Source organism: Chenopodium album, chromosome 15 (assembly GCF_948465745.1).
Source record: "Chenopodium album chromosome 15, dcCheAlbu1.1, whole genome shotgun sequence".
NCBI classification, from domain to species: domain Eukaryota; kingdom Viridiplantae; phylum Streptophyta; class Magnoliopsida; order Caryophyllales; family Amaranthaceae; genus Chenopodium; species Chenopodium album.
The window spans coordinates 12,395,598-12,411,659 of record NC_137848.1 but is presented as its reverse complement, the minus strand read 5'-3'; the positions used below and the strand labels follow the sequence as shown (position 1 = coordinate 12,411,659).

Here is a 16,062-nt window from a genome sequence, read left to right as displayed (position 1 = left end):
TTATTTTGGCTTGATTTGGTTTAGCTGTGATCATATGATGCTTTTATGGGTATATTCGTTGTTTTTGATGTATATAAGGAACTAACGAGGTTATATAAAGGTTTTATGAAGTTGCGGATCTTGATCATAGCTTGCCATTCACCTTGAAGGCCAATGTTTGATGTTGAAGAAGCTAATTTCTAGCCAGACACGCCAGAGACATGGGCGTGTCAGTGTGTTTTGAGGAGGCAGGAAGTTGGAAGTTGAAGTTCTATCTGAGGCACGCCTATGTCGAGTCGAGTGAAGTTGGCCTAGTGAGACACGCCCATGTCAGAATTTGACATGCCCATGTCTCGCTGGAGTTTGAAGAAAAATTGATTCTGACTTTAGGCACGGGCATGTCCTGTGTGACATGCCCATGCCTGGACAAATTTGGTCGGTTTTAATCCGAGTTCTTTCCTTATTCTATCCTACCTTTTGGCCTTATTATAAATACTCTTTAGCATTATAATTTCATAATTTATCATCTTAGAACCCTAGTTTTCTCTCTAGATATTATTTTCATTGCAATTCAAAATTATGCACTCAAGTTTCTTTGTTTATCTCTCGTAATTCAAGATTTGGTATTTTCTTATTCTCTTTAATTCCTTTTATTATTAATTATGTTTTCTTTAATTCTTGTTATTGTTTTCATTAATATGTGTGAGTAGTTTCCTTATTCTAAGATCTAGCGGAAGCCGAATATGATTAATGCACGATTTAATTCTTTAAATTCTCTAATGATAATTGCAATTGGTATGCTTAATTGATTGTGCTCATGCCAATACTAGATTAGGGATAATTAGTATTGTTATTAATCCATTGTTTTAATCTCAACGGGAGTTGGGATTTGACAGTTTTGAATAAATCAATTAAGGGTTTGAATTTCATCACGGGATTAGTTGAATGGATGATTAGGAAGTTAGAGTAATGTTCTTGAAGTCTTTAATTTACATAATTCCACGGAAGTAGGCTTGATTGTGATTAGGGAAGCCACTGATAACTCGGGAGAGACCATTGGTACTATTCAGGGATTACTTTTCCTCTTTAATCAATTGAATTATATGTTAGGGGTAGAACGACTATTGCATTAATTGTATTCGTGGTGATGCTTGATCTATCATATTATTCAATTTAATCGATTAGTTATTAATTCTCACTTAATTGATTTGGTTACTTGCTTAGTAGTTTCTTGAGTCTATTTAATTAGTTGAACCATAGTCTCTTGGGATCCGACCCTTACTTGCATGTCTACATAGTAGTGGTCTAGTTAGGTTTATTTTTGTTAGGTACGCGACACACCTATCAAATTTTAACGCCGTTGCCGGGGACTAACGGTTTCATTCTAGTTATTTGTGATTCGTTTTTACTAAGCATAGATTTTGTTGCATCAGCTATGTTCCTTGTGTCTTTGATCTCCCGTTTTAGTTTCTTTGTTGCATGCAAACTCGAAGTTCATATATACCCCGTATTTTTATACGTATTTTATTTTAAATACGTTTTTTCATCTAATAACATTTTTTCATATAAAAATATGCTTTACCTTATTTTGTGTCACGAAATAATTTTCCGTAGTTTGTATTAGAGTATGAACAAGTATATTTATACAACCTAACAAGAGATTAGGGCTCATAAGATCGGCCCATTAGCTATACACAATATATAAGGCCTAACATTTTGTTTCTTATTGAGTGCATCTTGTGGAGTTTTTACATTATTTGTAAACATAATTACTTTGACCATTGATATATCATAAATTGTATGAGTATATTAGTAAAAACCTATGAAAGTTTGCTACTACTTTGTAGGGTATTTAAATAATTTGAAATAAATTATTTATGGCATTTTAATTATTTATTTTAAATAAGTTTGGAAATATTTTATAAAAGGAAAGTTTTATTTAATTAATTTATTTTATTAAGTTGGGATTTAATTTAGGAAAGTTTTATTAGGAAAGGGATTAGGAAAGATTAAAAAAGGGAAAGTTTAGGTAAGAAGGGTTTCTAGAGAAAGGGGTATAAATATTCAACACTTGGGCAAATTAAACTTTGCCTAAAGTGGAGAATATCCAAGGTAAACTTTCTCTCCCTTCTCCTTTTTTCTTTTTCTTTTTCTTTCTTTTTCCCCTTCCCCTTTTTCGGCACTTACCACCGCCGGCCACCACCACCATCGGTGGGCTGCCGGGCAGCAGTGACAGTGCCACCAGCAGCACGACAACAGCCAGCTATGGTGTCGTGGCTACTGTTCGGCCACCCCCTTCGAAAAAAAAATTATTCTTTTTTATTTTTCTTTTGTTTAATCCTAGATCTAATTATAAATTATGAGTTTTGTGATGGTTTTATGATGATTGATTTTAAGTATGATGTGAATTAATTTTTCAGATTTTAAATTTAATTAAAAAGCCCCAATTTTTGAAACCCTAGATTTATAAATAATTGATTATTGAAGGAATATGATTTAGGGTGGTTTAAACCTTTAATTTAAGGGTTTTAAAGTATAATTACAACAAATTTTCATGAATTAATATTGCTGGAATTTTTGTTAGTATGCTAAAAATTAAGTTTCTTGAAGGAATTTTGACTACCCATTAATTGGGATTAAAGTATGAGATTTTAAATTAATTTTCAGCTTGTTTTAATTAAATTATGAGTGGTTTTATAAGAGTATATATTGCTGGAAATTTGTGTGGAGTAGATTTTAATGCCATATTATGATTTTGGTTTGTAGGAGACTTTGAAGTGAGCGATTTCTATTAGTTGTGGCGATTTTAAGATCGTATACGAGGAACGTTCGCGTACTTAGCATATTTTTGATGATGTAGTAACATGCTAGGCTTGATTATTTAAGCCTAAGTAGTATCATGCTAGATTATGATTGGAAATCGTGAATTGGTTGATATTGGTGATTGAATTGTGAAGCATGATTTATTTGTGATGGATTATTGAATGAAAATAATTATTTTGGGCATGTTATATATGAACCACACTTTTATTGTTGGCATGATAGAGAGCATGTTTGATTAAACTAATTGTTTAATTTGGTTTGGAATATTAAAAACGAATTTTATTATGGCACATACATATAATTTTTATTGATGCTATAAGCATGAGAAAGGAGCTATGTAAGTGTTTATGTACACGAGGAATAAATTATATGTTGGTGCCTTAGTGCACTTAAGGCGTTTCTAACACCGAGGGATAGGAAGTTTGGTGCATTATGCGTTTAAGGTGTCTTTGACAACGAGGTAGATTTAAAAAGGGTTCAACATTCAATATTATGTGGTCACTAATTATTCAAGAATTAAATTGGAATGTTTAGTTGTTTGGATAATTATAATGTTTGATTATGTCATGGTTTGAGAGTCATCACCAAGTTTAATAATATGTAAATTAACGTAAAGTGAAAGAGATTACGCACCAAAACTCTTGGAACATATACACCTTGAGTATGAACATATAGGGGGAGTTATGGGGTTTTATATTTAACCATAACTTCTACTGGGAGTATAGGATGCTGTATTTTCCTTTTATTATTATGCACAGGAATTCCGCTACTTACGAGTGGTTATTTTATAATGGCACGGTTAGCTTCCGTGTTAGTACCCCTTTATTGGGGCAAGTTAGGGGGGAAACCCGTTCGATGCGTAATCAATACTAAATAAATTATTTAGTTACTTAGTTGAGAAGTCTTGTTGTATGTCGTGTTCTTGTAAACAGGTGCAACGAGGTAAGTTGTGTGTTGATAGGTGAAAGCATGTTAGTGTGTTTGATTACGCTTATGTACTTAGCTTTGCTGATTGTGTGTTTGTGTGTTTGTTGGCCTTGTCTTTACCTTGGCCATATGATGACCCATTTTTAATGGAGAGTAGTGGAAACAAGTAGAGAGAAGCTTTTCAGGTGATGAAGCATATTCATGATGGGCATGAGTGAAGAGCGAATCATACTAGTTTCCATAAGTCTATGATGTGTTTATTGCTTTCATTATTTTATTATATTATGTTTGTGAGACAAACGCAAAGGTTTTGAATTGACACGGTTTTGTTAAGGGCCTACAATGGTTCTAAGTTGTAGGTTGACTTTCTTTTACTTTGGTTTGATTTTACTTTCGTTGGTTGACTTTTAAGTTGAGTCGTTTTGAACGTTTTTAAAGATAGTCTTCCGCTGTGTGTCTTTGATAGTTGCCTTAGCCGTTTTCACGGTGGCGGTAATGTCTTAGGTTTTCCTATTTTGATTTTTAAAGAGAGCAAAACATGTATTTTAAAAGAAAGGAATTTCTAGGCTGTGACAGTTCAGGTTCAGATGATTTAATACCTTTTGATTCTGAGATCGAAGCTACTGCAAGAAGACGAAGAGGTAGAAGGAGGAAAAATCAAAATACAAGAAACATGGTCGATCCGGGAACAAAATCTCTTTTGGAGTATGGTATTCCGAATACAACAACCAGATTCCTCTCTAGTATTGTTAGACCACCTGTCACTGCTCAGAGTTTTAAGTTGAAGCCCTAATTCATACAGTTTATCTCCACTGATTCTTTTGCGAGCTCATCAAATGATTGTCCAGTGACTCACATTGATAGTTTCTTGGAGAATTGTGACACTATGAAGCTCAATGGTGTTACTGATGATGCTATTAGACTACGCCTTTTCCCTTTTTCACTACGGGATAGAGAAAGGGAGTGGTTACAAGATGAAGGTATTGGTTCCTTTGATACGTGGGATAAGCTTGTCAAGGCCTTCTTAATGAAATTCTTGGGGCAAGAGAAAACCGCAAGGTTAAGGAACGATCTAGCTACCTTTCATCAATCCGATGATGAGTCTTTATATGAGGCACGGAGAAGATTCAAGCGTTTACAGAGACAATGCCCTCACCATGGTATCCCAGAATGGATGTTGATCCAAACATTCTACAATGGTTTGACTCATGAGTTTCGCATATACATTGATGCAGCATCCGGAGGCTCTATCATGACTAAGAACTCAACCGATGCAAAGGATTTGATTGAGAAGATGGCGGCTAATGATAATTACCATCCAAGAGGACAAAATGTCACCAAGAGGGGAGGTAATAAACATGATGTTGATACTTTAACTATGTTGACTAGTTCTGTGCAGGCATTAACTCATAAAGTCGATCAACTCCAAGCCGGGTCTTCTCGACCCTCGATGGAAACTTGTCAGAAGTGTGGAATGCAGGGCCATACTGCGCGGGAGTGTCAACCCGATTATGATGGAATGACGATTGAGCAAGCTAATGATTTTTATACCAAAACCTCCACAAGGCCACTTGATGAAGGGTGGAGAAATCATCAAGGTTTCTCATACATGAACAATCAGGCTCAAGTGAATCCTCCACCACCACCCGTTTTTCAAGCAAGGGCACCTATCAATCATCAATCCATGCACCAACCACCACCTCAATCTTCAAATCTTGAATCCATTATGGAGACTTTTTCTACCTCCCAACATCAACAATAAGAGCTTATATCAAAGCAATTTGAGTTACAAGCAAAGCAAAATGAATATTTTGAAAACTCGATTCAATTGCTTGTTGCTCAAAATAAGAGGATAGAAACTCATCTTTCTCAACTTTCACAACAAGTAAGTCATCTAACAACTCTTCAAGATCAAGCAAAAGTCCAAATGAAACAATGCAATGCAATTTTTGTGAAGAGAGATGAATTGACTACGATGGGATTAGAGGAGAAAGTGTGCAATCTGGAGTCGAAAATAGAAATGCGTGTGAATAAAGGTCCCAAATATGTTTCCCCACAAGCCTATGAGGAACCGATGCCATTCCCGCAAAGGTTATCAAAAGCCGTGCTCGATAAGCATTTTGGGAAGTATTATGAGACTCTTAAGAAGGTATATTCCACCATCCCCTTTTCCAATCCTGTGATTCAAATGCCTCAATTTGCAAATTTTGTGAAAGTAATTCTAGATCATAATCATAATGATAAGGAATTAGAAAGTGTGGTAGCGAAGGAGAAAGGCTCTAATATTTTACATGAGAGCCTACCACCTAAATTGGATGATCCTGGTAGTTTTACTATCCCTTGCATGATAAATGAAACATATTTTGATAGGGTCTTGTGTGATTTATGTGCTAGTGTTAATTTAATGCCTTATTCTTTGTATAATAAAATAAGGTTTGAAAAAACTTAAACCCTCTACTATATCTCTTCAGATGGCTGATAGAACTGTTAGACTCCCTAAGGGTGTAGTTGAAGATGTATTAGTTGGGATTGGTGAACTTGTTTTTCCTGTTGACTTTGTTGTAGTGGATATAAAAGAAGACCTTAAGATCCCACTTATCTTTGGTCGTCCTTTTGTTGCTACAAGTCAAGCTCTAATAGATGTTCCTAAAGGACAAGTGACCATAAGAGCTCAGGATAAGCAAGTTGTGTTTAAGCTTTTTAATGACCATAATTTTACTTTTGATGGTGGTACTTGTTTGAGAATTGATGCTACTAACCCTTTGGTTGATAAGTGTGTTTCTAATAGAAATCTTGTGAGCAAAAAGGACAATATCCCACCACATGATGGGTTTAGCTACATCAAAGTAAGCTCGGATACAAAGCACATCAACTCTAATTCGAAGGATTCGTTTCGAGGTAGATGTATTAATGAGCAATACCAGGGAGTATCTCCATTGTGTGGTGACCCAGGTTGAGCTACTAAAGAGAGGTCGAGCTAAAGACCTTAAACAAGCGCTAAATGGGAGGCAACCTATTCTCACTTAATTGATTTGGTTACTTGCTTAGTAGTTTCTTGAGTCTATTTAATTAGTTGAACCATAGTCTCTTGGGATCTGACCCTTACTTGCCTGTCTACATAGTAGTGGTCTAGTTAGGTTTATTTTTGTTAGGTACGCGACACGTCTATCACAATATGAAAATGATGCATGTATTTGCTGAAATTTGGCCTACAATTCAACAATAAATTGAATCAGAACTCTTAATCAAGAGATCAAATTAAGGACTTGGAGCAAGTAATTTATAATGTTCAATATAAGAACAACTATGTTAAGTGCTTAAGTCATTTCATTGATGATTTGGAAGTTGTTCTGAGAATATCAATGTGAGTAAATTCTTGTGGTGGGCCAACTGTTGTTATCATCATCGGTAGCCTGCTTCGATTCATACTTCATTGTTTTATACTTTAAGCTATGTTACATGCTGATTTTCTCCCTTTTTTATTGGATAAAGCATGTTAATGTTCTCTTAATTCTTATTCCTAGTTAATACTAACTCTTCTACCTTGGTCTTCTTGTAGATTTGCTCATTATTCTAGCAATGTATGATGACCTTGTGGCCTATGTGAGCTGTTGTTTCCCCCCCCCCCCCCCCTCTTTGTGGCATTTATATTAATATTAGCATTGAGTTCCCTTAAATATGTGGATTGTCTTGCCATTGTTATGATAGAATTGGAAAGTGTTTGATTTCAAGGTTATTAGCTTAAATGGCAGAGCAGTGTACAATAATGTACATGGTGTGGGTTCAAGCCCCGCATAGCCTACATAACACTTGTTTATTGGTTTATTTCGTGTGTCACCATTGTTGGTTGTTATAACTTCTAATTACTGAGCATAGCTTATTGGTTAGGGTAACTTTTGACCTTAATTAAAGTCACTTTTGTACTCATTTTGGGTCACTTTTTCTTTCGAGTAAGGTCTCTTTTTCTCTCGAGAAAGGGTCACTTTTTTTTACTTGGTTAGGGTCACTTAATCTATAATTTAGGTCACTTTTGCTCTATATTAAAGTCACTTTAATTAGTCACTTTTCCCCTTGATTAAAGACACTTTGTACTCAATTAAGGTCACTTTTTTTTCTCTAGTAAGGTCACTTTTGTCCTTAGTTAGGTTCACTTTTGCCCTTGAGTAGAGTCACTTTTACCCTTGAGTAGAGTCACTTTTGCCCTTGAGAAGAGTCACTTTATCCTTAATCAATAAACTCATTTTTATCTAGATTATGGCTATGTAGGACTTGAATCCACATCATGTACAAGTAGTACAACTATTGCACATTGATCTACCATTTGAGCTAATAGCCTTGAAATCAAACACTTGCACAAGCATTCAAAGACCATGTACACCCAAACAACCACATATAACCATTTTTATTCGAGGGAGTCACTTTTGTACTGAGTAAGGGTCACTTTTTTCCTTTGGGTTAGGGTCACTTTTTCCCTTGATTAGGGTCACTTTGGTCGTTGATTAAGATCACTTTTTCTTTGAAATAGGGTCACTTTATCGTTAATTAGGGTCACTTTTCTTTTGATTAGGGTCACTTTTTCCCTTAAATGGGGTCACTTTGGTCCTTAATTAGGGTCACTTTTGCCCTTGAGTAGGGTTACTTTTGCTCTGAATAGGGTCATTTTATCCTTAATTAGGGTCACTTTGGCCCTTGATTAGGATTACTTTGGTCCTTAATTAGGGTCACTTTTGCCCTTAACTAAGGTCACTTTATCCTTCATTAGGGTCACTTTGATTTAATCCAGAGTAACTTTCTTTTACAATAGGGTAACTTTTATTTAATTCTAAAATAACTAGAAGTAGGTTTCGACAAGGAGCTCCGCGAAGCCACACCCACCCTCTTTGGTATACTACCTGTCAACAAGGTCGTATATTTCCTGTAGTCTTCAACCAATCTAACAAAATGTAATAGGAGGACTTAGCTAGTGCGGTTAGTTAGTGCTTTGCTGACTCAGCAAGTTGGTTAATACTTGTAATTAGTGGGATAGTTAGTTAGAAGATATTTTTAGATTCTTCTAGGCTAATTACAGAGCATAAAATGCCTGTAACAATTGTAATAAACTCATTCGTTGTTTTTGGCTGAAATAAAATACCAGAGCTTTCTCTCTCTTCTTCCTGATAAAACCTATGTATTCTTCTTAGCTCATCAATGGCGTTTCTCCATTGATTTCACTTGATTCTTAGTGAAGTTAGCTTAAGATTCCAGTGCATATTTGTGTACTGTTACATTGGTATCAGAGCAAACCCATTTCAAGAATTTTGAATTCTTGAAAATACCCAGTTCAATCGAAAATACCCAGATTGATTTCTTTCGATTTTCTTCGATTTTTCGCTGCAATTCCTGTTTCTTGGATATTCTTTGGTGTAATCCTGGCACCAATTTCAGTAAAGAGGATGGATTCTGTTGAGCAGCAAGTTAAGGATCTTGAATTGCGATTGGGTGAGCAGCAGAAGGTCAGCTCAATTTTTCAAGAACGTGTGCTGAAAATGATGGAGGATTTGAGCGCGAAATTGGATGAAGTTGGGACCAAATCTCCAGTATCTACTCCAATTTCTACTCCGAAATCTTGTGATGGAGGGTCCAATCCAACCAGGACTCTTGGGTATGTTCCTTAACTCGAATTTCCTAGGTTTGATGGTACAAATTGTAGAATGTGGATAAAGAAGTGCAACAAATACTTTAAGCTGTGTAAGATTTGTGATGAACAGAAAGTAGACCTTGCTAGCTTGAACATGATTGATAAGGCTGAAGTGTGGGTAGCTAGTTATTTGGCTGGAAAAAGTAGTGTTGATTGGACTGAATTTGTTGTTGATTTAACTGCTAGATTTAAAGATTCTAAATCTGACAATGCAGTAGAAAATTTCAATAAGTTGCAACAATTGGGTTCGATAGAATCTTATGTTGATGATTTTGAGGAGTTAAAATCTTTAATGTTGCAGCAGAATCATGGGTTGCCTGATTCTTATTTCCTTGCTAGTTTCATTGGGTGCTGTTAAGCCCTTTGTAAAGGCTTTCAAGCCACAAACTCTAGCAGCAGCAGTTGAGTTTGCTAGACTGCAGGAGGAGAGTTTAGAAGCTTCTAAGATTGTTCCTAAATCTTACAGCTCTTATAATTCTAAACCTTCTTTCCCTTCTACTTCTACTGCAAAGCCTAGTACTGTTAATTCTAGTGCTATAGTCCCTTTTCAACCCAGCAAAACTCCTCAAAGAACCCATACTACCTTGACTGCAGCTGAGAGAAGAGAAAAGAAGCTTAAAGGGTTATGTTATTTTTGTGATCAGCCATATGAGAGGAATCACAAGTGTCCTCTTAAACAAACTCAGTTGTTCTTAGTAGAGATACCAGGGGAGGATGACAGTGATGGAGAAGACTCTGCAGAGGGGGATCTTTCCTTAGAAGTGGAATTGAATAATATGGATCCTCATATTTCTATGCATGCTTTGAGTGGCAGCCAGAATTTCCAGACTATGAGAGTTACTGGGTTTGTGGGAAAGAAGCCTATACACATTCTGGTAGATTCAGGAAGTACACACAATTTCTTTGGTTTGGATGTAGCAAAAAGGTTGGGATTTCAGACTGAGAGTATCTCACCTCAAGCTGTCACGGTTGCAGATGGTAATCATTTGGCATGTCAGCATGTCTGTAAGGATTTTAAGTGGTCCCTTTAGCATACAGAATTTAAATCCGATATGCTACTTATACCATTAGGAAGTTGTGATATGGTGCTTGGAGTTCAATGGTTAAGTACCTTAGGGACTGTAACTTGGAATTTTAAGAAGTTGATTATGGAGTTTGATTACCTTGGTGCACACTATGTCTTATAGGGTGAAAAACCTAGGAAACCAGTTGTTTCAATAAGTCAGAATGCTGAAAAGTTATTTAGTCAGCCTGCTCAGTTGTACTTTTTACAGTTAAGCTCAGCTCAAGACTATTCTGGGGTGCATTGTTGCCAGACTGAAGTTTCTACCATTCCTACAGCTGTGACTGAACTTTTACATGAGTATTCTGATATTTTTGCTGAACCAAAGTGTTTGCCACCTAGTAGAGCTGTTTTTTATCATAGAATTCCTTTGGAATTTGGTCAAATCCAGTGAGCATCAGGCCTTACAGATATCCTTTAGCTCAAAGGGATATCATTGAAAAACTGGTTCAAGAGATGCTGGATCAGGGCATTATACAGGATAGCTGCAGTCCTTTTGCATCTCTTGTGGTTTTGGTAGGGAAAAAAGATGGGACATGGAGATTATGTGTAGATTACAGGGAGCTTAACAAGAAGACAGTGAAAGACAAATTTCCTATTCCTGTGGTTGATGAACTCATTGATGAATTGGTTGGGTCATGGGTGTTTAGTAAGATTGATCTAAGGGCTGGTTATCATCAGTTGAGGGTTCATGATAGTGATGTGTTCAAAACAGCATTTAAAACTCATAATGGTCACTATGAGTTTTTGGTAATGCCTTTTGGGCTTACAAATGCTCCTGCATCTTTTCAGAGTCGGATGAATCATATCTTTAGACCTTTGCTCAGGAAGTGTGTTTTATTTTTCTTTGATGATATATTGATATATAATGGCTCATTGCAAGAACATTTGATTCATCTTAAAGTTGTTTTTGAGTTGATGAGGGCTCATACTTTGTATGCTAAGATGAGTAAATGCAGTTTTGCTATTGATAAGGTGGAGTACTTAGGTCATTTCATTTCTGGAATGGGAGTGGAAACTGACCCCAGGAAGATTGAAGCTGTTAAAAATTGGCTTATTCCAAGGAATGTTAAGGAGTTAAGGAGTTTTTTAGGGTTGGCTGGCTATTACAGAAAATTTGTTAAGGGTTATGGTTATATCTGTAAACCTCTAACTCAATTGCTAAAGAAAGGGGAGTTTAAATGGACTGATGTGCAGCAACAAGCTTTTGAGGAGTTAAAATCAGCTTTGAGTTCAGCTCCTGTATTGGCTCTACCTGATTTTTCTAAGCCTTTTGAAGTTGAAACAGATGCTTCTAATAAAGGCATTGGTGCAGTTTTGATGCAAGCTGGGCATCCATTGGCATTTTTGAGCAAGGCATTGGGCCCTAGATGGCAGAAATTGTCTGTCTATGAGAAAGAACTCCTTGCTGTAGTTACAACTGTGCAAAAATGGGAGCAGTATTTGATGGGACAGCATTTTGTCATCAGAACTGATCAGAAGAGCCTTAAGTGGCTTTTGCAGCAGAAAATCTCTACTCCTTTCCAACAGCTTTGGTTATCTAAGCTTATGGGATTCAGTTATGAGATTGTTTATAAGAAAGGGTGTGATAATGTGGTAGTAGATGCCTTATCAAGGGTCTCTGGTGCTGAAATTTTGTGCATGGCTTTGACTGTCCTTGATTCTAATTTAGCACAAAAATTAAAAGATAGTTATGCTCTGGACTTGAATACTACTGCTCTCTTTCATACTCTTTCTCAAGGTACTACTGTTTACAATTATGCTATCCAAGATGGGTTGTTGAGAAGGAAAGGCAAGTTGGTTGTGGGGCCAGATGATGAATTGAAAGTAGTTATTCTTCAATGGTTACACAGCTCTGGGCAAGGTGGTCACTCTGGTAGGGATGCTACCTTGATGAAAGTTAAAGGACTATTTTATTGGAAAGGGATGACTACTTTTGTTACTCATTTTGTGAGGAATTGTTTGGTTTGTCAAGCAAATAAACCTGAGAATTCTGCTAGCCCTGGTCTTTTACAACCTCTTCCAATTCCTCAAGAAGTTTGGGTGGACATTTCAATGGATTTTATTGGTGGATTTCCTGTTTCTTTTGGAAAAACTGTCATTTTTGTTGTGGTTGACAGATTCAGCAAGTATGCACATTTCATGGCCTTATCTCATCCTTACACAGCCTTGGAAGTGGCTCAATCTTACTTGGATTGTGTTTTCAAGCTCCATGGATGGCCTAGGTCAATTGTTAGTGACAGGGATGCTGTTTTCCTGAGCAATTTCTGGAGAGCTTTGTTTGAATTACAGGGCACAAACTTATTGTTATCTTCAGCTTATCATCCACAGACAGATGGTCAAACTGAAAGGGTGAATGGGTGTTTAGAAACCTATTTGAGATGCATGACTAGTGAATGCCTAAGAATTGGAGTAAGTGGTTGCCACTAGCTGAATGGTGGTATAATACCAATTTTCACACTTCTTCCCAAATGACTCCATATGAGATAGTGTACAGTCAACCCCCTCCTCTACATTTGCCTTATCTGCCTGGAGAGTCTAAGGTTGCTGCAGTTGACAGATCTTTACAAAAAAAGGAAGAAATGTTGCAGAAGGTGAAATTCCACTTGAGAAGAGCTCAAGACAGAATGAAAATGCAAGCTGATAGAAAGAGAAGTGACAGAGAGTTTGCTGTAGGAAGCTGGGTTTGGTTGAAGTTGCAGGCTTACAAACAGAAAACTATAAGGCAAAGGACACATGATAAATTGTCATCAAAATTATATGGTCCCTTTCAGGTTGCTGAGGTTATTGGAAAGGTGGCCTACAAACTGAAATTACCTCAAGATGCTCAAATACACCCAGTCTTTCATGTCTCACAGCTGAAGAAGTTCAAAGGAGTGCTTCCACCAGTTACTCATATTCCTTCTTGGTTACATGGAAGAGATGAGGAGGAAGAATGGGAACCTGAGTCTATTTTGGAGAGAAGAACTGTCAGACACCAAAATAGAGCTGCTGTCCAATACTTGGTTCAATGGAAACACTATCCTGCTACTGAAACTACATGGGAGTTTGCTGAAGTTTTTGAAGCGAAGTTCCCTGGTTTTGTAATCCAAACTTGAGGACAAGTTTGTTTTCAACGGGGGAGCATTGTAATAGGAGGACTTAGCTAGTGCGGTTAGTTAGTGCTTTGCTGACTCAGCAAGTTGGTTAATACTTGTAATTAGTGGGATAGTTAGTTAGAAGATATTTTTAGATTCTTCTAGGCTAATTACAGAGCATAAAATGCCTGTAACAATTGTAATAAACTCATTCGTTGTTTTTGGCTGAAATAAAATACCAGAGCTTTCTCTCTCTTCTTCCTGATAAAACCTCTGTATTCTTCTTAGCTCATCAATGGCGTTTCTCCATTGATTTCACTTGATTCTTAGTGAAGTTAGCTTAAGATTCCAGTGCATATTTGTGTACTGTTACACAAAACCCATAGCCCCAACTACACCGCTATTCCAAGGAGTATCAAACACTACTGAAAATTTGAATGCCCAGCCCACGTAATTGAGCAAAACTTCAAGAAGTCAACACCAGGGATCTTAGAGTTTTGGTATTAACCATACTCCACTAAAGAGCAGTGGAAGAATCATAGTAGAATTATACAACATTTTCACTGAAAAAAAAAACAAGCGAAAGCAAAAATCCCAATATAGTACCAAATTGATATAAAAAATAAACAGAATACATATTAATTAAATTTTGAGATATAAGTTTCCTTGTACGTATTTGTTTTTCTTGAAATTTCGAGCTTGGAACGTTGTCATCTTAAATTGATCGAATTCATCAACAAAATTCTCTGCTTCATCTTCAATGGTTGTGCGATTTAGGTAGAAACTCGTTGTATGCTTCAAGTTCTCCAAATTTTCAATTAATGGTGGTTGAATTTGTATAGCAGAAAATCTTGAATTAGGTATTCACAATTTGAGAATATTAAATGTGTTCGGCATTGATGATCGAAAATTAAAGGTAAGATCAATAGATCATCTCCTATTTCTTTCTTGCAATTCATCTATTCATTTTCTCTCTCCTCCATTGTTACTGTATGTGTTCAACAGTTGTGACTTGTGAGGAGAAGTAATTAGAATTCTGAATTTCGGGAAAAAAAAAAATTGTTCACACGTGCAAACAACCGATGTACAGTAAAATTACTGTACACCGGGTGTATGCAAAACTTTTTGTTTATAAAGAATATATAGTTATTTTATAAAAAACATATAGCTGTTTTGTAAAGAACATCAAATTTTTTTATTTTTTTATTTTATTTTATTTTTTTATCTAAAGAACATCTGTAATATTAATAAAAAACATGAAAATATTATGTAATAAACATTATTTACATATACCCACCATAATTTTAAGACAAAATTCAAAGAAGAATGCACAATAAGCAATGAACATTATATCACAAATAAAAGTACATTACATTGACAATTAAAGATCATGAACATATAGGTTTATTTTCACTCATTTTTGGTGCACATATGTTATTTTTACTTTAGGTATATGTTCAATACATTTTATTAGTATATTCTTTTCATTACGGCTGTATGTTCTATACATTTGAATAGGATGTTCTTTCCGCTTAGCAGCTGTATGATGCAAGGTACTCATGCCTGTATGAACCACACACTGGGGTTTTATAATTATTTGATGAGTTCGATTTTTTTTTTTGACGAATTATTGTTATTGTTTTTTCTTTTTACAAAAAAATTAGGGATTTCATGAATAAAATATATTCAAACGACACTTACATATAATTCCTAAGAAATTAATAATTCCAACACATGTTAAAACCAAATACATCGTAAATTCGATTAACAATCGTCTTAATAAAAAATTCATCTCTCTTTGTATCATTTTAAAAGTAAAAATATTAAAGGTTTTAGTCATAATTTTAGGATTTTTTGTGAACCACTACCATTTACTTTGCACTTTTGCAAACAACTACCATTTAAGTTTTTTTTTTTTAAAAAAAATAACTACCATTATTTGAAACTTTGTTTGAGTACCACTACCATTTAACGGTAAATGTTAAAAAAAAACCGTCTTGTGGGGCCCACCTTAATCAAACCTTAACTACCCACCACTCCCCCACCAGTCCACCACCACTACTACAAAAAGCGTGTTTTTTGGACGCTTTTTAGGACTCTTTTCGACGCTAAAAAACGTCAAAAAAATATTTCTCGACGCTGCTAAAAAGTGTCGAGAATACGTGAGTCGAGAATTCTGAGGGACACAAAAAATCGTCGAGAATATCGACGCTTTTATGTGTCCTAACTAATGTACGAAGTGTCAAAAAATATTTATTTCGCGCATTATCCCAAATTTGTGGAGTTTTTTAGCGACATTTTTACATGTCCACATACTCAAATTTAGCGACGCTTTTTGTTGTCTTGCATTTATTTGTGTCAGCCTATGGTATGGCGGGAAACTCTTGAAATATGAAAATGTGCAAAATATGTAGACATTAAAAAGCATCTAGAATTTTTTTTTAAGCTTTTTTTTTCTTTTTTTTTTTCCTTTTATCATACATACATTATAGTTATTTAAATTTATCATAAATTAA

At 35.6% G+C, this 16,062-nt stretch overlaps 1 protein-coding gene and 1 non-coding gene across 2 annotated transcripts; one reads left to right on the top strand and one right to left on the bottom strand.

Moving 5' to 3' along the window:
• Nucleotides 1–4,786: 4,786 nt before the first annotated feature.
• LOC145583612 (small nucleolar RNA R71) lies at nt 4,787–4,893 on the bottom strand. Its single transcript, XR_014100235.1, has one exon. It is a non-coding gene; the product is annotated as a small nucleolar RNA R71 (small nucleolar RNA).
• Nucleotides 4,894–12,940: 8,047 nt separating this feature from the next.
• LOC145580831 (uncharacterized) lies at nt 12,941–13,567 on the top strand. The gene has a single exon (XM_081637922.1). It carries the CDS (start codon nt 12,941–12,943, stop codon nt 13,565–13,567), a length of 627 nt encoding a protein of 208 aa, XP_081494048.1.
• Nucleotides 13,568–16,062: the final 2,495 nt, after the last annotated feature.